The 15787-nt window shown below is 59.4% G+C and overlaps 1 protein-coding gene across 1 annotated transcript; it reads left to right on the forward strand.

Annotated features, from left to right (window-relative positions):
- Positions 1–208: 208 nt before the first annotated feature.
- On the forward strand, positions 209–8746 carry AQP8 (aquaporin 8). The gene is made up of 6 exons (XM_027469468.3): positions 209–328; positions 598–862; positions 3370–3496; positions 4358–4572; positions 5482–5616; positions 5770–8746. Exons 2-6 carry the CDS (start codon positions 606–608, stop codon positions 5810–5812), a joined length of 777 nt encoding a protein of 258 aa, XP_027325269.2. The 5' UTR covers positions 209–328; positions 598–605; the 3' UTR covers positions 5813–8746.
- The last annotated feature ends 7041 nt before the right edge of the window (positions 8747–15787 follow it).

Genomic DNA, 15787 nt, shown 5'->3' on the forward strand with positions numbered 1-15787 from the left:
AACAAAATAAACAAAACAAAACTGAAAAGAAAAACAAACCACCATGTGAAGAAAAAAAAAAATAAAAGTAAAACCTTGAACCGAGGAATGACTGTGATAAAGAGGTTTTATATTCCTGGGGGCTGGCCTATCAGCTTTTATTGCCCCTTCTTTCTTTTTTTTTTTTTTTAACAATGCAAATCCAATCCGTTTTTTAGAGCCTCCCAGCCGCTGCCTCCCCATTCAGGGCAGGGGGAGCCTTCCAGCAGCTCGGACAGCGCGGTGCTCCCCCGGCACCCCACCAGGGCTGTGCTGGCGTCCGGCACTCCCAGCTTCGAGCTCTCGCAGGGTGAGTGTCCCCCGGGGGCAACGCGGGCATCTCCTCCCTCCGAGCTGTTTGCACTGACCCGGTGTGGAAGCCTTGCTCAGCACCTGTGCCATCAGCCTCTATCTCCCCTCGGCTGTGCCCGGCACACCCGAGGAGCAGAGTCTGGTGCTTCCAGCACACGTTGCCCCTCGAGGACCCACGTGGGCAGCCGGGTTCTCCAGTCCCTGGGCAGGTCCCTGATTGTGCCCGAGGGACCGGCTGCCACCAGGACTCTGCTTGCTCTCTTCCAGCTCCCCTCATGGCCGCTGCCGAGAGCAGTTTCTCCTCCATGAAGGAGGTGATGGTGGACGTCGACAGCAAGCAGCAGCGTGCGAAGCCCCACTGGTACGAGCGCTACGTCCAGCCCTGCGTGGCCGAGCTGCTGGGCAGTGCGCTCTTCATCTTCATCGGCTGCCTCTCCGTGGTGGAGGATGCCGGCGGCACGGGGCGACTGCAGCCCGCCCTGGCCCACGGGCTGGCCCTGGGGCTCACCATCGCCATCCTGGGGAACATCAGGTAAGGGGCTGGGGTCCTCCTGCTGCTGCGCCCACTGGGACCCCTCATGTGGGCAGAGGGAGATGCCCGCTTCCATCGTGCCCCCTGGTTAACAGCAATGACTGTTCGGGTGGTGGGTGGTGGTTTAATGCCTGGGGTCTGGGGAAGGTGGTTTGTCTTCTGGTTGCAACGTTTTGGTTTTAGCCCTTCTTAACAGATAATAAAAAAAGAGAAAGCTGAATCAAAAGTATCTCTTGGGAAAGCTTAGGCATTTCCTTTTAAAAGGATGTCAGGATGAAGCATTTTGACCCAAGTATGCTATTCCCCTGGGTATTTTCAGGTGAAATACCTGTATTACATTTACAAATGGTTTTCATTCCTCTAAAGCAACATTTAGACAAACCTGCTCGTAGAAAAAGGTGTAGTTTGACTCCAAGATAGAGCTTTATCCTGAATGGAGAAGCTGAAACGGTCCCTGTGGAATTTCGCTCCCTTCTCTCTGTGTTTCCCAGCCAGATCCTTGCAGCTCAGGGACGGGGGGCCCCGGGGCTGCCCCCGCTGGGTGCAGGTGCTGGGAAGCCTCCCCCAGGTTAGGGAGCTTTGCTCATCAAGGCTTGTGTGCGACCCAAGGGACAGTGTCGTACCAGCACCTGCTTAGGATGGAATCGCACCCCAAGGTGAAATTCGTGCAACTGCCACCACAGGAGCTGGGGGTGCATGTCCCAGAGGAGCCCAGCAGCTCCCCGGGCACCCCCAGCCCCCTCACAGCCCTGCTGCAGCCAGGGGAACAGCACCGAGTGCTGTGCCATGAAGAGGTGCCCCAAGGCTCCCCCTCTGCTCCCCACCGATGGGACAGGGACCAGCATGGGAAGGGCAGCTCCTAGCAGTTATCTCTGCTGGCTTTGGACGTGTGCTCTTGGTAGGACAGGCTGCAGCCCCTGCAGTGGGTTATGGGGTAACTGGTGTCACTGGTTGTGGCTGTCCCTGCTGCTCCCCCTCTCGCAGGGGCCAGGGAGCAGAGGCGAGCAGCCTGGCTGTCCCCATCCATCCATGCTGGTGGGATGGGTCTGCTCCAGCCCCGCTCCGGTCCCGGACAAGTCCCTGCAGCTCTGCAGCTCCCACCCTGCCCGGGGCAGTTCCCAGGCACCCTCCTGCCTGGGACCTTCCTGGCTCAACCAGCACAACTTTTTGCTGTCATATGATCAGTCTTTAATTATAGCTGAAGAATAAGACGTAATTATGGCTCCTAGACACTCTGACTCATCGGCTTTACCAGCAATTATTATTAGGGCTGATTGGTTATGAAACTCGTTCATTAATGCGTGTCCCGTGATAATCTGTTTTAATTAAAAGGTATCTGAGCTTGTCTTGCATGTGGTCTTCGAGATGAATGATTTGGGCCTGTCAGGAGGCGAGGGTTTGCTGCGGCGTGGGCGAGCCCTGGGCACGGCACTGCCCTGGTGCTGGGGGGCTCAGCCAGGAGCGCTGGGGTGGCTGCAGGGCGAGGGGGGCATAGGGCCCCCAGGCAGGTGTGAGACCCCAGGGCATCGTTGTTCATCTGATGGATTTTCTGGTTTCTGAACCCCAGTGAGGAAGGAGGAAGGCTTGTACCATCCCTCAGCCACACGCTGCCAGCAGCAGCCACTGCCTTGGTAGAGGGGCTGGGGCTGCCTGCGTGCCTCCACGTCCCCCTCCGAGCAGAGGAAATGAGCGCTGGGAGCCCCAGCAGAGCTGCGGTGCCCGTGGGGCCAGGAGGTGGCCGCAGCCCCAGCCTGGCACGGCGCCTTCCCTGCCCTCTGGCTTCCTGCAGGACGTGTGTCCTGCACGGGGCAAAGTGTCACGGCAGCAGGCGAGAGAGATTCGTATCAGGGCAAAGGCAAACAGCAGCCAGGCTCTTTGCTTTCCGTGCCTTCGATCTGGGCTGTGCGAGCTGACGCTGAGTGCTGCTGGGGTGCGGGCTGCCAGCCTGGGGAAGGGTGTTCAGCGGTTCTCAGTGCTGGCACCAGCTCTGCCGTTGCTGTTCCTCTTACTCAGAGCTGCAGGGATGGGTGCCCTGAGGGTGCAAGCAGGAGTCACTTTCCTTTGGGAGTCCTTGCCCTCAGAGGAGCTGTTGCAGAGAGCAGGCGGCAGTGCCCTGCCACGCTGTGCCATGCAGCTGAGCAGAGCAGCAGCCCAGGGCTCGCTGTGTCCCCAGCCTGCAGTGCTGCAAAGCCAGGAGGGCTCCTTCTGCACCCAGCTCCCCCGTGACAGCTCCTGGAAGGACCTGGTGGTCTCCTGAGAGAGCCCCAAACCCTTTCCTTCAAACTACACAAGGGCATCTCCTGCCCTGCCAGCACATTATGCCTGCAGGGGGCTGTGTATGGAAATGCTGCTTCTCCAAAGAAGGGAAATGGCCAGATTCTGCTCCCCTGGGTGCACAGCACCTCCTCATGGGAAGGGCTGAAGTGCTGGACCTGATGGGTGGCTGGGGCAAGGCAGAGCCCGGCTTCGGGGTGAGCCCTGTGCTGAGGCTCCTCTCTCCTTTGCAGCGGAGGTCACTTCAACCCAGCCGTGTCCCTGGGCGTGTGGCTGGTCGGCGGGCTGAACATCACAATGCTCATCCCCTACTGGATCTCCCAGCTCTGCGGAGGGATAATAGGAGCCAGCCTGACAAAGGTACAGGCGCCGGGGAGGTCTCCTTAATCATGGGCAAATGCTGGGGTGCAGGGACCACCTTCCTGCTCTGCCAGGGGCAGCCTTGCCTGCCCCAAGCTGATGCACGGCCCAGGGGTCCCCAGCAGCAGCGCACATGATGGCAAGGGTGAGAGGCACTGCAGGCATTGATTCTCGGTGTAATTCAGAGCATGCAATTTCACAAGGCGACCCAGCATCGCAGAGGCTTGCTGCATGGGTGCAGGGCTTATCTGTGCTTGGGGCCAGAGCACCTGGCTTCTCCTCCCAAGTCTCCTGAGGTCTGATTCCGCCCTGGGACAGCCAGCTTCCCACTGCGGGCTCGGATCCAGCAGAGCCAGCACAGGTGTGGGGGTGCTGCCTCCGCACAGCGCTCTGGGGCTTGGCTAATTAATTCCCCACAGCTGCTGTTCCCCAGAGGTTCATTATACCGTGTTAATCAGGCACAGAGCAATGCACGGCACCTCTGCAGCTTCAGCGACTTTAATGCGGTGTTTGCCTGCCATTTCTGCTTGCTGCACCATTTTGTAACGCTAATTTAATTTGGTGTTGCCCATTTCCAGAGTCTGAGGTGGTCCGCACCGAGCAGCGTGGTGCTGTTTGTGCACTGCAAAGCTCTGGGAGAGCTTGGCTGGCTCATTATCTCAGGAGACACTAAGAGCCTCCTCTAATGAGTTTATATTTGCCAGGCGCTTAGGGCTGGCTTTCAGGAGGAAAGTGATGAGATTAGCTCCTCTTTAACCCGGAGCTATGCCCGCCCACGCTGTCCTGACGGTGAGCACATATGTCTGTAAAAGCCCACAATATGGAGCGTGGAGGGCACAAACAGAGTTCCCCCCACCACAGGCCGTGACGACGGACGAGCACTACGCCAACGCCACCGGAGGAGCCTTCAGCGGTGTCGTGGCCGATGAGCAGATCCCCTCCGTCCTGGTGGGAGAGATCGTCATGACCACGTTCCTGGTGCTCGCGGTCTGCATGGGAGCCGTCAACGAGGAAACCAAGACCCCTCTGGCACCCTTCTGCATCGGCCTCACGGTCACGGTCGACATCCTGGCGGGGTGAGCTCGAGAGTCTGCTCCCTGCAGCGGGCGCAGCCCCCTGGGCAGAGCACAGCCGGTTCTGATCCTGCCTGAAGGTGCCTCGGGCAGGGGCCAGGAGGGGACCCGAGGCTGCAGGGGTGGCGATCCCACAATGGCAAATCAGACATTTGGCCCTGCTGACACGGGTGTGGGGGGAATTCCTGGGAACACCCCGAAAAGGTGGCGGAGAGGCTGGAGGCTCGTGTCCAGCACGTGGAGCCCTCTCACCAGACCAATCTCTCCAATTACCTGATAAAAACGAACGGCCGCCCAGGCAGTGTTTACAGTCGGAAGCCCTGAGCAAACAGGAGCAGTTTATCTGGAGCTGTTGCTCGCTGCTCGCTGTATGTCCTCATGGTTGTTAGAACCGCTGCCAAGCTCAGCCTCGGCGCGGGCAGGCGTTTCGGGCGAGCAGCCTGTGTCTTATGTCACTGCAATCAGATAACGAGTGCACGCAATTACAAATGTTAATGGGTTGTTTAGTTAAGGCAGTGCCCCCTCTAGCGGGATTCAGAGCTCTTATTTAAACACTGCGCAAACCTCGAGTGCAAATATTTATCTGTTGCAGTTTTCTTTAATCTGTAAACGCTATTGTCTCTTCTGCCTGGCTCCCGTACCTACGCACAGCACAGAGCTTTCTCTGTGTAAAACCCAGGCTCTGGGTAAGCCCCAAAATAGGCTCAGCACCCTCGCTCGCACCGTGCTGGGTTTTCCCTGTGGGCTGCAAGCACCAGGAGTGAACGCAGCATGCGGCCACCCCAGGGCTCCCAAGAGGGGCTGGTCCCGGGGCTGCAGCAGGGCAGCGGCTCCTGCCCCGTGTCCTTGCCTGGAAAAGTGAGCAGACCTGGGGCAGGGCCAGGTGAAGCAGCCGGTTCCTTTCTCTTTCAGGGGTGCCATATCCGGAGCCTGCATGAACCCTGCCAGAGCCTTCGGGCCGGCTCTGGTAGCAAACTACTGGGACTACCACTGGGTGTACTGGGTAGGGCCCATGCTCGCTGGGCTCCTCGTCGGCGCGCTGGTGAGGTGCGTGAGGTCTGCCCTTTCCCAACCCAACGTGTCTGACGCTTCGGTCCTCACCTCCTCGTGGGGCTGGGCTGATGCAGTCTCTGTGTTTCGCTGTTGCAAGCGTGCATGGAAGATGCCAGCCCTGAGTTTCTCTCTTTTACCTCCCCAAAGGCTCCTGATCGGTGACCGGACGACCCGCCTGTTCCTGAAGTGAGGCCAGACACAGGACTGTGCGTGCTGCCTGCTGGTGGGCCACGCTCAGCACGCCCAGCACGAGCCCCTCAGCCCCTCCGCCTCCCCCCGGGCTCCCCCACCAGCCTGCTGCAGGAAGGCTGCTCCCTCGATGCTGCAGACACTATGGAAAGTGACCCTGTTGGGACGAGCGTGCAGCCGAGACAACCACGCTCCGATTGGCACCAGGACCATGGCACTGACTGAGCACCTTTTCCCTCCTGCCAGGGCTGCATCTGGGCACCTGCAGCAGCTCCCAGCTCTGCCCACCTTTGCTGCTGCTGCTCCCAGGGCCCCCTCTGCTCCCCGGGGTGGGCTGGGGGAGCAGCGGGTGGCCAAGCAAGGAGCCTGCTGTAACACCAGTGCGGCAGCAAAAAGCTGAGTGAAGCAGCAGCACGGCACAGCTCACCAGTGCTGGCATTGAGAGAGTTCTAAATTCTTAATGCCTATTATTTAAGAGGCCTGATGCAGCTCCTGGCTGCGTGCCTTCACGTGCACCTGATGGGAGCTGCCTGGCCCCAAATGTGGCGAGGTCACCATAAAGCTCTCCTGCTCCTTCAGCATGTCTGCAGCTCCTGTTGCAGCACCCCTGCTGTCCCCTGCAGTGTCCCCTCCCTGTCCAGCCCATGGGAGCCCCCTCCCCAGTCTGTGCCGCGGTCAGCTTCCCTCCCTCGCACACATCCTGGGCTTCTTGCTGCAGAGAGCACCACGGGGAGCTGGTCCCTGCCTGTCCTGCTGCCAGCAGGGCTGCCTGAAGCCAGGCGCTGGTTGCAGGCTCTGCAGCATTTGCATTAGCTCATGGGCTGTGACAACAGAGCTGCTCCCCCCAGCTGCGTGCCAGGACACCAGCTTTAGTTTTTGGAGGTTTCTTGGCACGCTGAGCCAAACAGCATAAAGGGAAATGGGGATGGGAGGAGGGCCCACACCGGCTGCAGGCTGGATTATCGGGAGAAGTGAGGCTTGGTGACAGAGTCCAATTTCTGAGATATGTCGGCATCAGGAGGGCTGGGGGCAAAGAATGAGCCCAAGGCACAGGAGGCTGTGCCCCTGGGGCTGGGGGCGAGGACAGGGGGCTGTGCCGGGAGGGGAGCCCTGCTGCCACGAGCTGGAGTCAGCATGGGGAGCGTGATGGAGCTGTGTGGGCACGGGGAGAGCAGCCAGCACAGCCAGCTCTACGTCAGGCTGGGATCCGTCCCTGCAGCAGCTCTGCCCTGACTCATCGTGCGACTGCAGCCTCCCAGGGGATGGGGGTGTGGGCAGTGACCCTTCCCCGAAGGCTCGGCAGGCTGTGCTCGGTGATAAAACAGCACGCAAGTGCTCCTGCAAATACTCCCAGGGCACACCTAAAGGTACCTGGGTTTAGTCACTCCTCATTTTGTAACTTTGAACAGGGTTAGAGGTTCCTCAGCATGTCTCTAGAAGGCAGGGTGGTACTGGGAAGTTTTAGAAAAGTGACTGAGGGCACAGAGCTTATGGCTTTTCCAGCCCTTACGAGTGTTGGTGTGAGGTGCCCCCCGTCTGGCCAGGGGAAAGGCGCTGTCCTGGGGCAGGTGTCCCCTGCCCACAGTAGGGCTCTGTGTGGTGCCAGTCCAGAAATGAGCATCTGTGGTCCTGGGGGCAAACCCCCCTGGGATGGGGTGGGACATGAGCAACAGAGAGAGAAAATTAACAGGGAAGTAACCCAAAGCAAGTGAGTGTGGGGAGGGAGAGGGGCATGGCGGGGGCTGCCGGGTGACCCGAGGGCAGCCAGAAGGGCAAGAGTGGGCCAGGGCCAGGAGGAAGCAGGCTGAACTGTGTCTCCGTGGTGCACTGATGTGTGTCCTGCCCTGCCAGCAGCGGTGTGCAGGGCCCTGCCTGCTCGCCCTCCTCCGCCACCCCCAGCTCCCCAGGAAAGCCCCAGGGTGAAGCCCGTCCTTCTCACCCTGCTGCTCCACAGGGAGGCAGAAAGCTGTCACAGCAGCTGGCACGGCAGGAAGGACATCCCCAGCTTTCTGATGGCCCCGTGGGGCTGGCAGAGTCCTGCACAATGCCACCTCTCTGCTGTCAGCTCGCTCGCTTTATTCCCAGCCCAGGAAATGACCCACACATGTGCACGCACATGCACCAAGATGTATTTTTTCTATTTTTAAAAAAGGCAAGGTTGTAGAGAGGCTGCGGCGAGGAAATGCCAGAACGAAAGCATCCTTGACTCAGCGCGTGCGTCTGCGTGCGGGGCTGGGCAGGGGGACGTGCACCCGGCGCGGGGCCGCGTGGGCCCAGGTGAGCCGGGGCGAAGGCAGCTGCCGGTTCAGGAAGGAAAATGATGCAACCCACAGGAGGAGACAAACAGCCTGAAGATGTCACCGGGACGGTTGTCATGGCAACGCTACAAAAAATGCCAAACCAAACAAGGAGCAGAGCCGCTGCTTCCTCCCCAGCAGGACTCCCCAGGGGTGTGGGAGCTGAGGGGCAGTGGGGAGGCACCGCGGGGGTCCTGAGCGGTCCCAGCCCATTTCTGGGGAGCAGAGCTCTGCCGGAGCGAGGCTGCAGGCCCCTGGGAGCGGCAGGGTGACCACCTTCCCCTTTCGAGAGGAAGCACGGCCCGCAGCACCCGCAGGAAGCGCATTTATAGCTACAGCTGCCTCTGCGCGGGAGCTGGGGCTGGCGCCACGCTCTACCTCGGCTTGGTGCTGCACCCCAAATTGGTGCTGTGCCCCAAATTGGTGCTGTGCCCCAGCTCGGTGCTGTGCCCCAGCTGGGGACCGCTGTCCCATAGGGGCGGTGATGCTGCCAGTCACAGTCCCCAAACTCAGACCAGGAGCAGGAGATGGGGTGCCCCATGCACATCCGCGTGTCCTTCCCCATTTTGCCGGTGATGTGTTCAGCACATTCATTTTGAATTTGTCAGGGTGACTTTTAATAAAGCATCTGTAATACACGTTGTTTTTTCCTGAGTATTATTAAAGGGCTTAATTTATGCTAATTAAATACCAATTAACTTCTGAGCACTTAATGTGCTTTAAGGACATAAAACACATCTCATTCCCATTCAATTAAATTTGCGTCAGGCCTGGCCAGAGGCCTGCACCGTGTTTTTGTCAGCGCGTGGATCTGCCCCACGGCCGGGCCCTGCCTGCCTCCTTCCAGGCCCCTGGTGCCACGGGGAGGGGGCTACCCCAGGACCCCCACCCAGGGGCTCACCCAGCAGCACTGCTGGCACCGGGGCAGATCGGGGCTGCTGCTGCTGGGCACTGGAGAGGCCACCGACACCCACAGCCCCCCGCAACGCAAAGCACCAGAGGGGAGCCCAAGGCACTGGAGGAGCTGCCAGAGGGCTCCGCAGCTCTGCTCAGCTTCTGGCAGCCGCCTTTTCTGCCATGGTTCATGTTGCTGTTTGGGTGCAATTTGTCACAGGGCGTTTGTGGGGATGGCCCTGGGCAGGGTGGGGCTGTGGGCACCCAGCGCCTCCACTCCAGGCCCTCACACTGCTGCTCTTTCACTCGGGATGAACACCCCGGTTCATCATTCACCAGGGGAAGAAAGCAGCTCTGTCCCTGCGGCCAGGCTCCCCGGTGCCACCCTGCGTGCAGGGGACAGCCTGGGGAGAGCAGGGCGAGCAGGAGGAGCGGCTGTGGTCGGGCTGGCCATCAGCACACGGTGCCCACTGGCTCTGAGCCCATGCCACCCGCCTGGCCCCGCAGGGGCTCGAGCTGTGCTCAGCACCACGAACACCAAGCCCTGATTGCGCCTGCCCCCCGCTCCTCCCTGCGCAGGGGCCGCTGCCTGCCTCGGCTGGTGGCCCTGTGGGAGGTGGCCGCTGGGGTCGGCATCATGCTGCGAAGAGCTGAGCTGCGGCGTGCAAATATGTGTGTTAATGAGCCGGTTAATTTGGCTGAGCTTTTCCTTCCCAGCTCTCAGACCTGCCCCGCACCACCACAGCTGCGGCCCCTGGGACAGGGATTCCAGGATTAGGGGCTGCAAAGCACCAGGAGCTGGGCAGCAGCGGGGCACCGATGCTGCACCCGTGCCAGGGCTCAGAGCTTGGTGGCGAGGGCGCAGTTTCCTGGCCCCACACCTCCCGCAGCCACGCTCTGTGCACAGCAAGCTTCTCTCTCACAGGCAGAACAACCTCCTCCCTGTTCCCCTCCTGCCACTCGCCTGGCACCGCTCACCCTGGAGCCAAGGGAAGGAGGAGCCCCAAATGTTTTCTTTTCAGATCCTGCCCTCAGAAGGATTACGGGTTTCTTGTGTGCTCTCCCAAAGCCTCATCTGAAAATAACGGCCTCCCTGAGCAGAAGCAGCACATCAAGATGCCAAGAGCATGGCTGCAGCCGAGTATGATGGATGAATGCTTTTTGGAACATGCCCTGTGAAAGCTTCTGGGAATTCTCACTGCGCTGTTCTGTAAAGGTTTTCTTTGCCAGCCGACAGCTGCAAAAATCACCACCTTAAAAATAAAAGGTGATTTAATTCTTTTAGCTCATTTTGTCCCTTGGGCTGAAGGCACCAGCTGCAGGGGCTGATGCACTCCGAGCAGGGGACCCTGATGCCACAGCTCCTGCTGCAAACCGACACAGCAGCCGAGGCCAGGGCTGTGCAGCAAGGCTGGGGGCTGCCAGCGGGGTCAGGTCAGACGCCCCTGCAGGAACAAACTGTCTGGTGAGGCTGCTCTGGGGCTCCCCCAGCCACAACGCTGCTTGTCAGGCTAATGAGGGTCACTGATGAACACGGCAGCTGGGGCTGGGGTTCCCCCATCGCAGTCCCATCTGCTAATGAGGGCAGGGGCTCTGACGAGCACCCCAAACACAGGGAAGTTCTGCACTCCGGGGGCTGAGCACCTGCGCTCACATCCCACCTGCCCAGCCCGGCTGCATCCCTGTGCTGGAGCTACACCCCGGGGCTGAGACCCCCCCTGGATGAGCCCTATCTCCCTGCATGGCTGTGCCCCCCTGGCTGCAAGGAGCTCAGCGCAGCCCCAGTCCTCTGCACCCAGGGCAGGTGCCCATTTGGAGGGGAGCCCCTGGAGGGGAGCTGCCCTGGGATGCCCGGAGAAGGGGCAGCAGCGCCCCGCGTGCTGCTGGGGCAGGCAGAGCGTCTGCCAGGCTGGCACGGCTTCCTTCACAGCTCGCACTTGGGCTGGCACGTCTCTTCCAGCCTCTCATCTCCATGTGAGCCCTGGGAGCTCCCTGCTCACTGCCCCAGGTTCTGGGGAGCCCCCACGGGTGCTGGCGTGGGGCTGGGGCGCCCCAGGGATGAGGGTGGTGGGGGCTGTGTGGGCACCAGAGCGGGGGCGGACAGCGGAGGTGGGCAGTGACGTGCGGAGCTGGCACCGTGCGTGAGCTGGCATCTGCATGTAGGAGACAGGGAGAGAGGCGATGGTAAAGGGAGTGGGAGTCTAAAATATATGCTGGGGAAGCTTTTAAACCATGCCATCAGCAGGGTCCAAGAGGTGTGGGTGCAGGGACGAGCTCATGCCCTTCACTTCAGGCTGTGCTTGGATGGTGCCGTGGGGCCAAGGGATGCACCCTGAGGTGGGGTGGCTGCCCTTGCACTACTCCATGTGCTCTGCATAGCGAGACCAAGGCACAAATGCCAGAGCAACCTCCCCAACCATTAGCATATATGCAAAGAACATTTACGAGCATCATCACCACACGAAAAACTCCAGCAGTTTCAGCAGAGGACAGCAGTCGGGGTGCTGGGGGTGCCCCATGGGGACCCATCCCTCGGGCAGCTGGGGGTGTCCCCAGCTCTGCTCTGGGGGCCCACCCCGACCGTCCCTGCTCTGGGACCCCGTGGTGGTGCAGGAGGAACCCCAGATGGAAGGGAACTGGGGTGGGGGTGGTTACTGCTCTGCTTCCCACCCCCAGCTTCTGCTTTTACTCCTCATTTTATTGATCTTTAATTTCTTTTCGCTTTCAGTCATCGCAGCCCACTTGGGCTCCCTGGAGAGGAGCCGGTACCAGCGTGCCTCCCAGGAGGGGGCCTGGGGCGCGGGGGCCGGGGTCTCCCCCGCACGCGAGCGCAGCGGTGCAGGGCCAGCCCCTGTGCTCCCCCCCAGCCCCTCTCCATCTGCATGGGGACTTCAGCCTCGCTTCCCCTGGCACCAAGGTTGTTCTTTGCCCAGCTCGCTGTATTTTAAGACGGGTTTAGGTAGATGTTTATTTCCAAGTAATTATTATTATTATTTTTTTTTGCTTTTGCCAGTGTGATTGTTTGCGGAGAGGAAATATTGAACAGAAGCCACAAAGACAAAGCCTCAGATACTAATTTGTGCTTATGCAAATGTGACAGGGGTGGAAGCCCAAGTTCAGGCACGTAACTCCTGGGCCTCGCAATCAGTTCGAGTACCGGCGGTGGGTGCACGATCCCCCTGCTCAGGCCATGGGGTCCCCCTGCCCCCCTGCCCGTCCCCACACGCTGTGCTCCCCGATGGCACAGCCCTGCCAGCCCCAGCCCTGCACCCAGCGCCGGGAGCCAGCTGCTGGTCACCATGGAGACCCGGAGGAGGATTTGGAACCATCACAGGGAAATTTCAGCATTCCCCTGGCCATGCACAGCCCCTGTTCTCTCCTGGCTGCAGTTTTGTGCTGCCCAGCCCCACACAGGGCTGCAGAGCGCTTTGCAGGACCGTTCTCCCCAAGGGCAGCCACCACAGTGCCAGCCGGTGCCAACCCAAGGGCTGTGCCTGGAGCAGGCAGCACAGAGCCTGCCACTGGCATTTCCCAGCTTTGGGACAGTGCCCAGACGTGTCCCTGTGGTGGGGCTGAACCTCCTGGTGCTCTGAGGGGCTTCCCCCTCCTCCAGACCATTCCTAATCTGCCCCATCCCAGGGATTTGCCCATAGAGGCTGATCCCAATGCCACCGGCAAGAACCTGAGGGATGGGTTTTGCTTCAGCAACAAGAGTTTCTGTTGCTGTTTGCTGCTGCTGGGTTTCCTGGTTCGAGGATCAGCGCAGAGGCACGGAGCGGGGTGGTGGGCTTGGCTGCAGGTCGCTGGGTGCCCGGATTTGGGCAGAGGGGCTGCCGGAGCCAGCAGGACGGATGGGAGCAAAGGCTCAGAGGAAGGGGAATGCTAATCAGGCTGTGTGCTGGCAGCAGCCAGAATGCTGCACAATAAATAGCCATTTTAATTACTGCACAATATTTACAAGATTGCTTCCTCATTTGGGAAATTAAAACAAATGCTCCATCAAAATGATCAACATTGTACAGAGAAGCAGAGGGCTGATAAAGAAATACATCGGCTGTTAATGAAAGTGTAATTGGCACCTTGGTGCTCGCATGCCTGTCTCCTCTTTTTTGCAGCCACGGCACAAATGACAGCAAAGAGCACCGCGGCCACAGCAGCACCGAGCGGGGCGGGGGCACTTGTCCCCACTGCGGGGTCCCCTGCCAAACGGGGGCAGGAGGGGGGGCCTTGACAGCCCAGCCCTGCTGAGGCTCTGCAGAAAGAGGACACCTGAACGTTGGGCAGGGGGTGCTGAGCTGCAAAATCCCTCCTTCATGTAGACGGGTTTCTCCTGCCTGTCCTGCCTGCTGTTCCTACCAGGAGCTGGCGTTTGCTGGTCCCAGCTCTGGCTGCTTTGCTGCCCCTCTCCTGGTGTTATTCCCCATGCTATAGGTCCTGGGATCATGTGATGATTTGGGGGGCTCATGCTTAATAAAAAAAAGGCTTTTCCATCTAAATTGGGCATGGAGAAAATGTCCCAAAATGTAGTCATGGATAGGAAAGGGGGACAGATGGTTTCTGAGCATTTGAAGTAGGTAAGACCTTGTTGGTACTGAGGGAAGTTGCTGCCACCAGCCCCAGCAGTGGTGATGCTGCTGGTCCAGGTGGTTCCCCAGGCCTGGGAGAACTCCTCTTCCTCCACGGCCCATTCTGCAGAGCCCTGCTGAGCATGCTGCAGCCCAAGGGCTTGAAAACATCTGGATCTGGAGAGGCAGCCCTGACCTTGGTCCTTTGTTGAGGGAGTGTGTGACCTGGCAGCCCTGTGCATGGCCGTGGTGTGGGCTTTAGGCACCAAGAGCTGCCGAGACCAAAGCGCATCCCATGGGGACAGCAGGGGGTCCATAGGGCTGGCACCTGGCCTGGCCCCCCAGCACCTCCCGGGGTGCAGAGGGACCCGTGCTGGGGTCCCCGTGTGGGCAGCACAGCGGTGGTCCTGGCACCGGCGAGCATCCCAGCCTGGCAGGGGCAGTCCCTGCGGGGTGTTGGGGACCCCCTGGGCACCACAACCCATCTCTGGGCTGCCCCTTCCCTTCCCCCTCCCCGCGCCTTTATTCATCTCCCGTTCTTCCTTTTTTTCGCAGCGCTTCTGTTGCCATGGGAATGGTGATATCAGTGCTCGGGGTGGGGCTTGGTGACATTGATGAGCGCAGCACAAACCCATTTATGTAACGGGTGCTGCATCCCTGCTCCGGCCACGCTGGCACCGGCCAGGCCCACGGGGGGATGAGGCACCCGGCACCCCACGGGATGGCTCCAAGGGGACCGAGTTCTGTCCCCCTGCACCTCCTACCCACTGTGCCTGGCTGGGTGCAGGGAGCAGCAGGCAAGGGGGTTCGTGGAGATGCAGGGACAGGGACGTGTGGCTGCAGCCGCAGCTCTGGGCAGGTCCACAGCCCTGCCCGGTGTTCCTCCCAGCCACACAGCGCTGTCCTTTCCTTCTCCCACCGGGCGTGTTAATTACAGCCTGTGTCAATGGCTTTTACTGTTTGATCATTAAACCAGAGGGAACGTCAAACAGTGTCAAAGGGAAGGCTCCTTTCCTGCACGGCCAGTGAGGTTTAGAGGACAGGTACTGGCGCTACTCAGATGCATCAGAAGTGGGTCAGGCATAAGACTTCCAAGGACATTTGAGAAAGCAGCAGGAATTAATTATGTTGGGATACCTGCTGACAGTCCAGAAGTATTTCAGAGGAGGAGATTCCACCCCGAATGAAACAGGGGAAGAAATGTCAGGAAGGCCCTTCATCTGCCAAGCGTCTGTTCATACAGGAGCGCACAGGACCCCAAGGGGACGTGGTCCAGACTGAGCTGGCAGTGCCAAGGGTTCCACCTTTTGCTTGCTCCAGGAGCAGCAGCCTGCAGGGAGGGTGCCGGGAAAGCCCAGGTGACAAATCTGGGGCTGTCCTCAGGCCCCAGCACTGCCCCAGGCTTGTGGAAGCAAATGGATATCGCAGATATTGCAGAGATTAAAATAAATAAATAAATAAATAAAATATTTTAAATGGAGAGCTGGGAAAAGTGGCTAGCTCAGAGGCTGCTCGTGAAGCACAGACCTTCCTTGGTGTCAGCAGAAAAATCCCACCCGGCTGGTGCCCATTTGCCCTGCCTGGTGCTGGGGCTGTGGGCAGCCAGGGCAGGGTCCTGGGGCTGGGCAGGTGGCCCCCCAGCCCCCTGGTGTGCTGCCTGGGGTGTGCTCGGGGCAAGGACACCAGAAAGCAGCTGAATGAGCCCTGGTGCTGCTGTCCAAAGTGAGTCATTTAGTTAGAGAGGAGTGAAAACCTTATGCTAATGTTTTCCATTCAAAAATTCTTTTGATTTCTAAATTAGTAAAGCAGTAGGTCTTTCTGGGGGATTTTTATTTTATTTTTTTTGACAAAAAGTTTCAAATATTTCTGGAAATTCACTCACAGGTAGGTTGTTCTGGTTTCAAAAATTGTCTTCTTTCCTACCAGAAAGGGCCATGGATGGGAAGCCTGGGGCTTCCCAAAGCTTCTACCTGCTTTCACAGCCCCCTGCCCTGCACGGCACCAGGGCTCCTTGCTGCAAGCACAGGGCGGGGGGCAGCGGGACGTGGGGGTGGCAGGGCAGGGAGTCCGGCACACCCAGCCCTGGTTCTCATCTGTGCCCTGCCTCTGTGCCGGGATAATCTCTGGTGGAAAATAACGAGTGATAAAAGTGGTGAGAAAAGGCAAACCGCACCCTGCACAGAAGGGAAATCTGTGCTTTATCACAGACCTGGTTTTGCT

Source organism: Anas platyrhynchos, chromosome 15 (assembly GCF_047663525.1).
Source record: "Anas platyrhynchos isolate ZD024472 breed Pekin duck chromosome 15, IASCAAS_PekinDuck_T2T, whole genome shotgun sequence".
Classification (NCBI taxonomy): Eukaryota; Metazoa; Chordata; class Aves; order Anseriformes; family Anatidae; genus Anas; species Anas platyrhynchos.

What these genes read in the sequence shown, in the direction of transcription:
- AQP8 (XM_027469468.3), top strand. Translation starts at nt 606, where the DNA reads ATGGCCGCTGCCGAGAGCAGTTTCTCCTCCATGAAGGAGGTGATGGTG. An exon ending in GCCATCCTGGGGAACATCAG is followed by an intron (nt 863 to 3,369) that starts GTAAGGGGCTGG and finishes TCTCCTTTGCAG; the next exon opens with CGGAGGTCACTTCAACCCAG. An exon ending in TAGGAGCCAGCCTGACAAAG is followed by an intron (nt 3,497 to 4,357) that starts GTACAGGCGCCG and finishes CCCCCACCACAG; the next exon opens with GCCGTGACGACGGACGAGCA.